At 59.2% G+C, this 13,669-nt stretch overlaps 4 protein-coding genes across 4 annotated transcripts; all 4 read right to left on the reverse strand.

The window, feature by feature from the left end:
• Positions 1-593: 593 nt before the first annotated feature.
• LMXM_24_2120 (conserved hypothetical protein) lies at positions 594-4,190 on the reverse strand (the record flags this gene model as incomplete). The annotated part of the gene is made up of 1 exon (XM_003875981.1): positions 594-4,190. One exon carries the CDS (start codon positions 4,188-4,190, stop codon positions 594-596), a length of 3,597 nt encoding a protein of 1,198 aa, XP_003876030.1.
• A 1,735-nt stretch (positions 4,191-5,925) lies between these two features.
• Positions 5,926-6,393, reverse strand: LMXM_24_2130 (putative ubiquitin-conjugating enzyme e2; the record flags this gene model as incomplete). Its single annotated transcript, XM_003875982.1, has 1 exon — positions 5,926-6,393. The coding sequence occupies one exon, from the start codon at positions 6,391-6,393 to the stop codon at positions 5,926-5,928; it is 468 nt and encodes a 155-aa protein (XP_003876031.1).
• A 1,304-nt stretch (positions 6,394-7,697) lies between these two features.
• LMXM_24_2140 (conserved hypothetical protein) lies at positions 7,698-8,678 on the reverse strand (the record flags this gene model as incomplete). The annotated part of the gene is made up of 1 exon (XM_003875983.1): positions 7,698-8,678. One exon carries the CDS (start codon positions 8,676-8,678, stop codon positions 7,698-7,700), a length of 981 nt encoding a protein of 326 aa, XP_003876032.1.
• A 4,127-nt stretch (positions 8,679-12,805) lies between these two features.
• Positions 12,806-13,234, reverse strand: LMXM_24_2150 (hypothetical protein, unknown function; the record flags this gene model as incomplete). Its single annotated transcript, XM_003875984.1, has 1 exon — positions 12,806-13,234. The coding sequence occupies one exon, from the start codon at positions 13,232-13,234 to the stop codon at positions 12,806-12,808; it is 429 nt and encodes a 142-aa protein (XP_003876033.1).
• Positions 13,235-13,669: the final 435 nt, after the last annotated feature.

Below are 13,669 nucleotides of genomic sequence, written 5' to 3' on the forward strand. Positions count from 1 at the left end.
GGTAATGAGACAAACTAATAAAATGAATACTTGCTTGGTTACGGTTGGCGTTGAGGGATTCTGCGATGTGTGTTCGGTGTTGGAGTGCGTGCACGCACATGAGCGTGGATGAGTGTGTTATGTGTATGTAATATATATATGTGTGTGGTTGGGTGTGGAGAGAGAGGGGCGGAGGGTCATATGGTGAAGCAGGGAGGAGGCGGAGCGACGCCGGGCGCATGAAGGATGCCTGTCAGCAAGAGAGAGGCAGAGAGAGAGGAGTGCGGCCTGCGGTTGAGGTTGTCCATTGTTCCGTATACTTGGTTGGCTGTTGAGGCAACGGAGAGGGAGAGAGAAAGCAATAGCGGGTATTACGCGCACACCACAGCTGCGAGTGTCTGTGTGTCTGAGAAGGATAGCGATAAAGGGAGGGCGGGGAGGCGAAAGCGAAGCTGTGAGACACAATCCCCCCTCCGACCCCCTTTTCTCAGGTCGCTCGCCATCCTTGCTCACCGACACACACACACACACACACAAGTGCCCAAGGACAGAGAAGAGAGGCGGCCCGGAGGAGGGCCGAGGCAGCTCGACGCATGTAGAGAGAGAGGCGCTCTCTACTTGGCCAGCACACGTGCCTTATAGCTCTCCCACATGCTGCTCTTGAAATCCTTGCGGTGCTCCAGCACACGGCGGACAACGTACTGGCACCACGGCGAGTTGTCGGAGCACTCCGGCAGCGTGTGCAGCGGCGGCACGCCAGCACCGCCAGTGACTAGCTCAGAAGACGGCTTTGTCATGACGTACTGCACAACACTGTAGAGCTTTTCCAGCAGCTCCGCGCTGGACACACGCAACGCCTGTGCTGCGCTTTCAAATGTGTTGCAGCGGTCCTCCTCCTTGGGCGGGGTGCCCTGGTTGTCCGCGTTCGTATCGAAAAAGAAGGCACGCACGGCGTCGAGGTCGGCGAGGATGAGCGGTGCATCAGCCGGGCTGAGAAACACCTCTTGTCCATCCACATACACGGCGAAGAGGCACGCAGTGAAGTAGTGGCCGAGTCGGTAGCGCAGCTGACGCACCGCCGGCTCGAAATTAATAGTTTCGCGAACGCGATCAAACGCGCAACGCACCTCGTCGAGAATGCGCTGCATCGTCAGAGCGGGGTAGAGGCGTGGCATGGGTAAGTTCTCCAACTTGGTGGCGCTACGCTTCATCGACTTGTACTGCTTTGCATCCAGTTGCATGAACTTGGACATCAAGTCCTTGACAGTGTCCCGCGTGAGAATGTAAATACTGAGGCTGTTGCACAGCTTCAGTATGGCGCTGTACAGGTTGCGCCAGATCTTCTCCGTAATCTCGTCTGTCGGCACCGACGGCGCACCTGTCACACGTCGCACCAGGTCGTATTGCTGCCGCGAGCGCACGAGACACTCTTCGAAGCCCTCCTGCACCCGCACCAGGGTGTGCAGGCGGTGCACGCCTCTGGGGAGCAGCCCCGGGTACCTCCACAGCTTCGCGCATGCGATGCCCACGCACTCGCTTTCGGCCGCGAGGGCCGGCATTTTGTCACTCGGGGCAGCCGCGGCCACCGTGGGAAAACCCTCCAGGCACTTCCCTATCAGCGCCGTCACGAGGTCGAGCCAACTGCACATGCGGGCGTACTGCTGGGCCGCCGGATTGCCTCCGAGCGGTGGCGGCCGCGGAGCGCCAAAGACGGCCTGTACATACCGCATTACATCACCCAATGGCGCATTCGCGCACTCCACCGTATCCGCCCACGGCAGCGAGATCTCCTCCATGAGCTGCTTCGCAAACTTCACGTGTGCGGCCTCGTCGTACTGAGCCAGCGTGTCTAGCGGAGCTAGGTACTTCTGCGTGGCGCGTGTCAACAGGACACACAGCGTCTTGCTCTCACTTGTGCGCCGCTTGCCGTTGCAACCGTCCAGCAAGTAGTCGAGGAAGGCATCAAGCGATACTTTGTGGTCCTTGGGCACGTTTTGGGTGGCACCAGGGTAGAGGCCGCCCCAATGCCGCATGAGAAGGATGTAGGCACCGATGCGCAGCCGGCCAGGCACGATGAGCATGGGTGCGAGTGGGAAGCTTCGGGTGAGCATTTGGCAGTACGCCTTTTGCTTCGTGTCAAGGTTGTTGCCGACCATCTGGAACAACGTCGTGGCGGAGAGGTGTTGCACACTCGTATTGTCGTCCTCCAGCTCGGCGTAACTGCGGAACACGCCAGAGTTAACGAAGACCTCCATCAGCGCCAACAGGATGTCCTCGCTGCTCGATGTGGGGGGCAGGACCGGCAAATCCTCGACGAGCACCATCGCACTCAGCATGCACGGCGGCAGGGCGAGGCATGTTTCGATGAACGCCGCCGTCGCACTGCGCTGCATGTCGTCTGAGAAGCTGGAGTCGAGCCACGGCATCGGCACGGCTGCCAAGCAGAAAGTCTCCTGCATGACGTAATAGGCGTACTTCACCGCCGGCGTCAGCGGTGCGTTAGCGATGCCGGAAATGCTGTAGTGGCTGATGTAGCGCGCCAAGTCCTTCAGAAACACCGCCTGCGCCTCCACGCTGCCGCCCTTGTCGCTGGCCAGCAGCTGCGCATGCAGGTGACAAAAGTGCTCGGTCTGTGGCAGGATGCTGAAGTACTCTCGCAGCGCCGCCAGGCAGCCCTCCACGTCCTTCGCGCTGTAGATGGGACTGAGGGTGCTGAGGTCCCGGTGGTACAGCGGAATGAGGCAGGCGGCGAACACCATTGCGCGTATGGCAAACGGCACTTGCGTGTCGCCCGGCAAGTCCGGGTACCGCTCAATGACGCTCTGCAGCTGCTCCGCGCGGCTCACGAAATCGTCATCGTCGGAGTTGTCGCAGAGCAAGCGGAACGTGGACGCATTGGGGCGTAGCTCGGAGAGGTACCGCCGGCGCTCCTCTTTTGTCACCGCGTCCCCATCGTCAAGCACCCGCCGCAGGGCGGGAGGTGTGACGTTCGCCAGCGACCGCGTGTGCTGCTCCTCCGTGATGTTGAAAACGCGCCGGTACACGTTGCCCAGCTCTTGCGCGTGCTTGTCTCGCTTCTGGGTGAGCAGCACACCGGTGGCCAGGAGCAGGCTCTCATAGGCGAAGATGGGCAAAATGTCAAGAAACGGCGCCAGAGGTGCGCTGTCGAGTACCTCGCAGAGCTGGATGTGCGGTGGGCGCGGGAAGCTGAGGGCGGCCGCTGTCGCCTCCTCGCTCATCTTGCGCTGCCGTGCGGCGGCGTCGAAGACCGGGCCAAACTGGGTCGCGATATTGGAGGAGATGGTGCCCGGGGTGGTGCCGCAGAGTGGGATCTGCATCTGCTCTATCCGCCGCGCCACGTCAGACACGTTGGGCTCCTCCTTGGCAGCCCCTGGGAGGCTCGCCAGAGGGGAAGCCTGCCGCGCACCTTGAATGGAGGAGGACAGCGGCTTCCACATAGACGTCAGAATCCTGCTTGTGCTGCTGCCCTTCGCGCCGGCGGGTTGCGTGCCTTGCCGTTTCGAAGCCGTGGAGGCGCGAGAATCGTTCGTCGTCGATGCAGAGTTGCTGGACCCCCGCCGCGCGCTATCAGGGGCAGCAGTGGTTCCCTCGACGTTGCCCAAACCCTTTAAGGCCCCTATGAGGTAGCCCAAAAGCCCCTTGTTGGCCTCCTGCGCTGCGCTGTTGTTAGCGCCCGTGGGTGGCTGCACAGGGTGCGGCGGCGACTGCTCGGATGCCGCCAGTTTTGGGGTACCGCTGTCGCCGCGCTTATCGGGCGAAGGGGAGCTGTCGTCTTTCGCCGCTATAGGCGGTGAGGGGCTGTTGTCATCCATGGCAGAATACGGCCCGCGTTTGACATTCGATATATCCGGCGTAGACTCTTTGTTCGCTGGCAGCTCTGAAGGGGAGCTCGAGTGCTTGCTGTGGCTCGTCGTTGCTGTGCTTTTGGGTCGCTGAACGCCGCCGCCGCTGCTGCCGATGACGGTGAAGCATTTCGTCAAGTCGAGCTCGAACTTTGGCACCTTCTTTCCCTTGGCATGCTGCGCTGCTCTCTCGGCCTCGGCGTAGAGGGCAGTGGGACTCGGGCAGCTTGTGAGGTCGACGCGCTCCAGCGATGCACAGCCGTCTGGTAGCTTGAGGCTCACGTTTGGCGGAGGGTGTCGCAGCGCATACAGCAGTAGCTCATCGCGCTCTGCCTGCACGCTCTTCATTCTGGTATAGTGGGAGTGAAAGAGGCGTGCGTGTGTTTTGCGGAGTCGAGGGAGAAGTCGGTTGTATATAATGGGAGACGGAGCGGAGCGCTGATGTGCGTGCGTGCGCGCGGGAAGCTCAGCCGAGTATCAGACGCACGTAAAAGGAAAGAAAGAACGGCAGGTGTTGACGAGCAAGGTACGCACCGTGGCACCGAGAAGACGTTTTGCTAGTTCGAATATGAAGGAGACAGAGAGCGCATGAGAGGTATGCCGTGGACGCTCAAGAGCAAGAGATGGTTAGCAGTGATACACACGTAAGTGCAAGCGGGAGAACAAACATATACCGCACCTACGTGCGTGCCATTCGAGAAATTTCGAAAGGTTATGGATGTGTGCAGGCCTGTCGATGTCCCCCCTCCGTCTGTGTGTGCGTGTGCGTGCAAGGGTGGGGTGGGGGCCCCGATGTGGAAGAGTAGAGATACAAGAAGTGGAAAAACGGAGCACAAAAGCGAAGCGATGGACTAAAGAAGAGCGACCAGGCGTGTATAAAGGGAGGGGGAGGGGGAGAGGTGCAACTCTCTCACATACACCCGCAAGCACAGCTTGCGTAGAGCACAAAACTCCGCAGGGATCCGAAAAAAAAAGTAAGGGAGTGAAAGCGGGAGATAATAAAAAGAGAAACAGCTGTCGACAGCAACGATGCGGGCTTCGGCAACTGTGAGCGACAACCACCTGCAAGTACAGTTGCAGCCTTGTCCCTGCGTCTTCGTACGTGTACCTGCGCCGGTATTCAGCTCACCGCATCCAACCTCCTCCACGGTAGCGAGAAAAAGAGCAGGAGATGAAGCAAACGTGCAGCGGGCCGAGAGAGCGCCGTGGATGTCCCAGGCAGCGAAGAGAGAAGAGGCGCAAAGATGATGATGGCCAAACTGCTGTGGAGTGTGTGGGTGGTGGTGGTGGTGGTGCGTCATTGCGTAACACCAAGAAAGGCAAGGAGAGAGGGGGAGGGAGACAGTATGCAGTACTGCGAGAGAGGGAGAGGCACAGAGACAGAGGGAGGATGTCCGCTCCACACACACACACACACACACACACGCACGCCCACGGACGCATGTGCACAGGAGGTGAGGCGAGAGAGGTAGACAGGAGGAGCGATATGCTGAGCGGAAGGGGAGAGGGGCTTACCCGTACAGAGACGAAGAGAAGACAAAAAGGCGAAAATAGACGTATGCCCGCATGTTGGCAGCACTCGAGCACCCAAAGGTCGGTGCGCTCTCAGGCCACGCGGGTGCCTTGACGGCGGACCAGAGGCGGAGGAGAAGCGGCACACCATCACCCCTCTTCTTTCCGTACTTTTCGGTTTCACCTGCTTGCCGGCCAACTAGGGACGTGCATGCCAACACGTGCTGCGCGCACCGCTGTGTACACACCACCGCAGATACATATACGCCCATGTAAAGCCCCGACACGTGAACCACACGCGCACACGCGATGGGACACACGTGCGCACACAGTGACGTTAGTTCATGGAAGGCATGCGCAGGGCATTGGCTTTCTGTGGAGAGAGGGAGGAGGCCGCTGCCAGCGCGCAGCCGTACTAGCGCGGTGGACATCCGTCAGTGGCCACCTACCCTCTCCCCTGTACCAAACGTCGTCGCACGCACCGTCGCATCAGTGGAGAATACACAAATCTCTAGGACCCAACAAACCACCGACTCAGTCACACACGCAACACGTAGCGGCAAGCACGCGTCTAAGCGCCTGGCGCTCCACCGTGGGTGGCCCGTACAGCGATGGTGAACTGCTCCCTGTCGTGCCAGAGCTGCGCAGCATGGTTGTTCAGCGGTGACTCGTTGTTTGGGTTGTTCAGTAGGTTCTGGATAGACAGCAAGATTGAGCTGACCGAGTAGACGGCCGACCACTTCTCCTTGAGGATGTCGAGGCAGATGGCCCCACGCGTGTCTACGTTCGGGTGGAAGCACGGCGTCGTGAAGGTGACGGTGGGCGCCTCGTAAGGGTAGTTGGGTGGAAAAACAAGCAGCAAGTTGTACTCGAGCTCCTCGTATGGCGTGCTCGGTACGCCCTTGACGCTGCCGATCCAGCGGAAGAGGTTGTCGTCCTCCGGGTAGGCGGAGATGCCCTCGGCATCGCTCATCATCACCTCTACGAGTTCCTTTTGCAGCCGCGCTGCTGCCCCGCTGTTGTTGCCGCCGCCGTGCATGGTGTTCGAGTACGTGAGTCAGTGCCGAAGACCAGAGAAGCGCGTTGCACCGACGCAAGCGCACAAGAGCAGGCACGCGGAATGTCCACAGTGGAGGAACAAGAATAGGAACAGCCGCAGGAATCTTCGATGGGGATGTGGGGGAGTGAGCAGCGGTGCGGGGAGGATAGGCGGGAGAATGGGCAGAAGAAAACCAGTGCCGTGTGTACCACGTAACGCCTCTGCAAGGTGTCACCGAGACAACAACACAAAACAGCGACAAACACGCACACGCGAGAAGGGGCTGAGGAGAGAAAGGCAAGGGCAATCCGCGAGTGATGAGGAGACGGCAGAGGCACGTAGCAACACATAATAAGAAGAGTGTCTGTGTCCGCGCTGTGGGGGAAGGAGAGGAAGCTTCCCACGCGTGGATGAGTGACTTTGTAACAGGAAAGGAAAGGCGGAGGAGCAGGGCGGATCTACAAGACAACCGAAGAGGGAGAGAAAGGGAAAGTTGTGCGTGTGTGGTGGAGTGCCTTCACGTGTACACGTTGGGGAAGCTGTGCCGCACACACACACACACAGGCAGACACAGACAGACACGCAGGCACCTTGGCTGAAAAGCTTTGCCGGGCGTGTCTGAAGCTGGAAAAGGAGTGGCAGTGACGAAGTGCTAGCTATGCTAAAAAGGTGGTGAGGCAGCAGTGCTAGAGATACCGATGCTGGTACGAGTGAGGCGCTTCGAGTTGATTAGCTGCTGTGTGTTGTGCTTCCTGGTAGGCATGGAAGGTAAGGAAGGGAGGGAGTGGGGGACGAGGGAGGGCCGACGAAAAGCAAGAAGGCGTCGGGATGTATCGCCGGCAGGGGCAGAGCTGCACGGAGGAGAAGGATGGCCTTAGGATGCTGCTGTCCATCTAGGGAGTCATGTAGGCGCCATCGCAAGCCAGGGGCGGGGATGCGTAACGGGTGAGAAGCCGCACGCCATACACAGGACGGAGATAGCGAGCGAGCGCGAATAAGGTAGCGCGAAAACACGATGCACGTTGCGCTCTTGAGCCCCCCCCCACAGGCGCACAAACAGACCACTACGAGAGAGAGAGAACACAGGCTTCCTTTTGTTTGCTTCCTTCACGCCTCCGGAGGGCGGTGCGTGTGTACCTCTGCTAATGACGGCCACACGCGCAACAGGGCAGACGTACGCACGCCCGTACCGAGAATAACGGAAAAACGCCGCGCAGCTACATGGTAGTGGCCAAGGGACGCAACAACAAGAATACATCGACCTCCTCTTGTCATCATCGCCGGCGCACGTCTCTGCGTGCGGCTCAAGAGTGCAGGAGGTGCGGAAGGACTTCACGAGTGTACCAGCCTGCATTGTCGCCGGTGACGGTGTCCGTCATGCCGTCACCCGCATCGCCTTCACTCGCCTTCCAGACGTCGAGGAAGTGTTGCATCACTTCGGTGCCAAGATACTGCTCAAACGGCTTCAGCAGCAGCACCTCCTGCGTCACACTGCGCCGCTCCACATCGCGGCGTGCGAGGACGCGGTTCACCCCGCCAGAGTCGCGATCAGCCTCCATCGATGGTGACCGCCACGAGGAGGGCCACTCGGCAGGGAGGAAGATGAGCCGCATGTGGCGGATTAGCACCGTCATGACAGACACCCGCATGGGGTCGATGGTGGAGTACACCTCCTCGAACGGTACAAAGACGCGCTTCACCGGTTCCGAGGGCGCTGCTGTGGACGCGCCCTTGACAGGGCTGTCACGCTGCGCGGCACACGACGAAATCCCGGAGAGGTGATCGGCGGCGCCACTCAGCTCGTCGAGATGCTGCAAACAGCGCTCCTGGACGAGCGGGTGGCTCCGAAACGGTCCAGTGAGCTCGATGATGGGTGGCTCAAAGGGATACCGGCTAGGGAAGTACACGTAGAAGGCGAAGCAGCCACGGTGCCAAGGCGAGGAGGACGAGCGCACGTGCACAAGACCGTTCCACGCGTGGTCTGGCGTGAGCATCGGGTCTACCCCAAAGGCCGGCTCCTCGTTGACGGACGGCGTCAGCGACAGGCCATCCAAGCAGTAGAGCGGCGGCAGAAGCAACACGTCTCGCAGTGTACTGGCCGCCGACTCTACCGAGTTTGCGACGCTTGGCTGCCTCTCGTCCTTATCCTCCTCTGCCGGGGTCAACGCAGAATCCATGCCGTGGGTGGTGAGGAGTAACATCTCGCGCCGGAGGTAGAGGGACCGGAAGAGATAGTCCCGAGTGGATGTGGAGTGCCCGTAGGGCGAGCAGGATGAGGACGCCATTATCGGCGCTGCAGTCGATGAGGATGATACACGCGGTGGGGATGCGGTTAGGGTTGACGTGATAGTGGCACGCAGCTAGAGATCAACCAGTGAGGGCTTGTGCGTGCTTCTGTCAGCGTTGCAGCCGTGCCGAACCGAAACACGAGCGAGGAGTAGTGGTGGTGACGGGCTCTGGGTCGACACACACACGCATGCAGTCAATCGGTGTTGAAGTGACAGCTGTTTCCTCCTGTGCCACCAAGGATGCCCGCAATCGCCCCGTGCTGTGCTTCCCTCAGCGTACCCACAAGCGGACAGAGATGCCGGGTGACGCAACTAAGCAGAGAGAGTACAGAAAAGGAAAAGCAACGGGCTTGAAGAGGGGCTCTGCGGCGTAGTGGGTGCGCTTGTACATTGCGCAGGTGGAGAGGAATGACGTGCGGAAAGACGGAGGAGGAGGGTGGAAGTAAATGGAGGCGTCCGACCTGCAAATTGTGTGTGTGTGCTCCCTTCGGCACTGATTTTTTTGCGTTGACAGCGGAGATAAGTCCCCGACGACGGGGGGAGGGGGGATGCACGCGCACGCACCTCATACAGCGCATGGCATCTCAGGGCACGGCGCCCCCACTCAGTGGGCGGACGCCAAGCAGCCCCCACCTAACCCTGCCAATGCCAAGCCACGTCGCGTGGTGACAGGGCCAAGCACCTACAAGGTAGGGGAGGTCAGAGCGACGCACCACCACTAATGCCGGCGGCCAGGTCCTGGACGGGCGCTGCGTCGGAGCGACCTGCGACGGCGAGCACGCCTGTGCGCCGCCCACATGACCAGGCAGTGTGTCGGCGTGACTCGAGCGCGGCTCCGCCGGCCCTCACACTGCCCACTGGGGCGAGGGGTGCGCATGAGCCGCCGCGAAGCGGGTGGGTGGGTGGGTGGAGGGTTTGAGGCCGACGCCATGCTCCGATGGCTGAGGCGGCGCATTGCCCTGGCGCGTGTGTCGACGGATGCTTCGCACCACGCGATGGGTGGCGTGTGACCTCACGTTGTGTGTGCGACAGAGAAAATCGGACACACGCGGAAGAGGAAACAAATGAACGGACCGAACGGCGCTCACACAGACAGAGGTGAATCCCACGCAGAGGGTCTGTGCAAGCTGCATGGAGATGTGAGAGGTGGAGCACTACCTTTGCAGCGGTAGCGCTGCGACGTCAACATGATCACCCCTTAACCGTTGCCTTCAGTGCGGTGGTAGACAGCGCGTTGCTTCTTGTCTGAAGGCCTCTTTTCCGCGCATATCGACGTAGCCGATCCTTTACGGCATCGCCTCCTCCTCCCCGCTTCCTCGAGCAAAGCAATACACCAGCGAGGATAAGGGCGCATCAGGGGTACACAGGGAGAGAGATTGCACGGAGCATAATGGGACGAACAAGGAGGCACGCAGAGGTCGACGAACACGGTCCGGAGCCGAAGGAGAGGGAGGGAGGGAGGGGGCCTGAAAATGCTGACTCATGGGCACGCATATCAAGAGAGATACATGCATGCGAAACGAAAACGCAGGCGAGAGAGCGGGGAGGACGACGTAGGGCAATACATGAGATGCCTCTCTCTTTGCTTCGCTTCCCTCCCGCCCACTCGATCCCGCAGTGAATCGCCTCCCCTGCAGCGCCGCCCTTTTGGACCCCGTGCACGAAGAAGCGAGAGGGAGAGAGATGCAAAGAAAAAAGGCCCACCAACGACAAAGGCGCACCGTGGCGGCACTGAAGAGGGGCGGTGGGTGGAGCTCAGAGATTGTACAACCAAGAGAAGAAGAGAGATACATGCACATAGGCAAAGCGGAGACACGCGGCGGCACCCTCTGGAGCACCAGTGCAGCGCCAGCTTTGGATGAAAAATGAATACGCACATACACAGAGAGACCGTGAAGGGCACCACAGCAGCCAAAACAAAACAGAAAAATTGCAGCGAGAGAACGTGGCAGAAGGCGAAAAGGGGCGAACATCACCGCGCGCTCACACACGCACACGCGCAGGGGTGCATAAATTGGAGCGGAAGACCGGCGATAGGAGAGGGAGAGGGGCGGGACGGAGGGAGGGGGCAGAGACAAAGCGAGCCATGGGAGGAGCACAGTATGTCAGGAAGGAAGAGCGGCAAGCAGGCGGCGGGGTGGAGTGGAGGTGAAAGCGAAAACTAAAAATGCGCCATCACCGAATTGGGAGCGACTCCGGAAAGGAGCAGGAATGGACGAAGGCAGGTAAGGAGAGCACGCTCTCCGGCCAAGACATACATGCTCTCTACGTGTTCTGTTGCTGACACCAGAATACAGCTCTTGGAGGTGGGGGAGGGGGAGGGGGGAGACGGAACCACAAAACACAAACAGAAGAAGAGGCGAATACACAGACCCAGGAATGGTACAAAAGCAACAACATACACACACACGTCAAAATGCACACAGGGAGGGGAGGGAGGAGGGACGGGCAAGCATCGTGAGGGAGGAAGACACATGCCATATGCAGACCTTGTCAGGCATACGCACGTGTGCGCGTTTTGCTTCAGCGAGGATGAACCAATGCAGCGCTCTGCACCACACGCACACACATACATACACATATATGTACCTATATACATATATCTACATACAGCACGGGCGCACACGTCCACCATACGCTCGCCCCGCTACACCGGCAAGTCCACAGGTCGGTATCAACGGCAAAGGGCCGCCTTCCGTCAAGAACAAAGAGACGAAAAGGCGATGAAGGGAAACACGCAACGGCAAAGGGAGGAGAGGGGAGGAAGCGAAGCTCGCAAGTAAACGCGGAGACGGCCAATGATGAGGAGGAAACGAGGAGGAGGCGGTAGCAGTACCGGAGCAAAGACACACCTGTCGAGCAAGAGAGAGGGATACGCATCTGCGGGGAGTGGAATTGGCGGCGACCCCTCCCCCACACCACCCTGAATAGTTGTGCGCAGCACAGAAAACACAGGTCAGAAGGCCGGGCAGACGCACATAACACCACAAGCGCTCGCGTGAAGACAGTCACACAGGCACAAAAATGGGAGTCTCAAACGGCGAAGTCAAGCTGAACGCGTTCTCTCTGTATTCACCTGTGTATGTGCGCCTTTTTGCCCCCCTCTACTTCCTGCTCTTCTTTAATTTACGTGTTTGTGCTACTATCGGGCAGTGCACAAGTGTGTGCGTCCGGGTACAGTATACGTGTTGCGGAGAAGCTTGTAGAGTAGTCCAGGGATGCTCTCCGAGAATGCATGTGCACACACACGCCATAGAGAAAGGATTGCAAAGAACAGATAGATGTGAGGGGAGGGGGGTGCGTGCGCTTGGCGGGAAACAAGGGGGTTCTGTAGAGCGGATCACTCTAAGAGACACACCGACAACGACAGCATGCATCACAGGAACAACCCGAGGTGCAACAGAGAGACAGACAGCGGGGGTGAAGGGACGGAAGTGGTGAGGAAAGGAAAACCACGGTGCGCCTGCGAGTGCGAGTGACGGAGCAGAGGGAGGGAGACGGACAGGACAGAAGGACACCGCATCACCGCACGCGCACGTGTCATGCGAGCCGCGCATTTGACGAGACCAAGGTCAGGGGCCACAACTACAATACAAAAGAGGAAGGAAGAGGTGAAGGGCGAACAGTGAAAAGGCGCTGCACACACACACAGGAGGGGGAGGGAGGTACACAGGGAGGCGAAAGAAGCGAGCTTGTGCCACCCCATTCACCATGTGCGTCTACAACACACATACAGAGAGAGAGCGGCAAAGAGAAAGACCGGGTAAAGCATCACTGACGCCAAAGACAGCACTATTCCATGGCACCCCCGCTCACACACACAGAAAGGATGGAGGACGTACGAGGTAAAGGAGTCGGGTGACGGGTGTGTGTGTGCGGGGGGGGGGGTAATGAAGTATGCGCGCGAGGACGCTGGTCAAACATCGTTCCCGACCTGCTGGCCGAAACCAAGTAGAACCCCACCTCTGGACAATACGGCTATACCCCTTCCGTGTTCTCTCGACACACACACACACACACCGGCGCAGACATGCATGGATAGGCTGACTATCACCACATGCACATCGTTCCCCCTTTTCCACTTTTCGTTGCTGCTGTCGCTCCGCTCCATCCGATCAGGAGTGCTACCTTGTGATATCGATCGCAACATGGTTCCTCAAGTCATTGGGCCTAGAGGAAGCACGGAGATCCGGCTTTCTAAAGCTCCGGAGCTCGTGCTTCGCAGTCTGCATAGTAGCGAGGGCGCGCATGCTTTCCTCGTGCTGATTCAAGGCGTCGGTGTTGTGTTTCGCGAAGTAGTTTGCCGCTGTGATCCAGTCCTTGACCGTGTCCTTTGCCTTGCTGTGAGTGCTGCCGACACTGCTACGCGTCAGCCCTTCGATCATTTCCTCTGTGAGACCCTCCTGGGAGTCGACCTCGCGCTGCTTCTCGTGCGCCGCAGTGGCCACCGGCGCACCCCTTTCAGCCGTGATGAGCAACGGTGCCTCGTTAGTGTTCATCCTTGCCTCCCGCTTCCTCGCCTGGGACGTTTTGCGGCTGACGGCGTGGCCCATTGTGCTGACTGGCAGAGTCAATGCAGGCAGAGTCAGCGCACTGTGCTAGTGGGGAAAACAAAGTGGTCAACGCTTGGGGGCACAAGTTCTAAAAGGGTTGATCGAAGGCAGCGCACACGCTCTGCCCTGGTTGCAGCCGCTGTTGTAGCTCCAACGAAGTGACGTGGTACCTGGCGATGAGGATGGTTAGGGATGTGCAACGATGGTTTGCCTATGCATGCACATGTGTGTGTGTGTGTATCTGCGTGTAATGACGAGGGAGAGGTGGAGGTACATTCAACAACCTGCAGGACGGGAAAAGAAAACGAGAAGAGATGCAAGGAGAAGGCGCATACGAAAAAAGCGAGGTAGACGATGCACGTGAAGAAAGGCTCACGCAGGATGTGCGCTGCTCCTTGTGTCGAGCGTGTGAGTTGTGTGTGCACGTGTGTATCT

This window comes from Leishmania mexicana, chromosome 24 (genome assembly GCF_000234665.1).
Source record: "Leishmania mexicana MHOM/GT/2001/U1103 complete genome, chromosome 24".
Classification (NCBI taxonomy): domain Eukaryota; phylum Euglenozoa; class Kinetoplastea; order Trypanosomatida; family Trypanosomatidae; genus Leishmania; species Leishmania mexicana.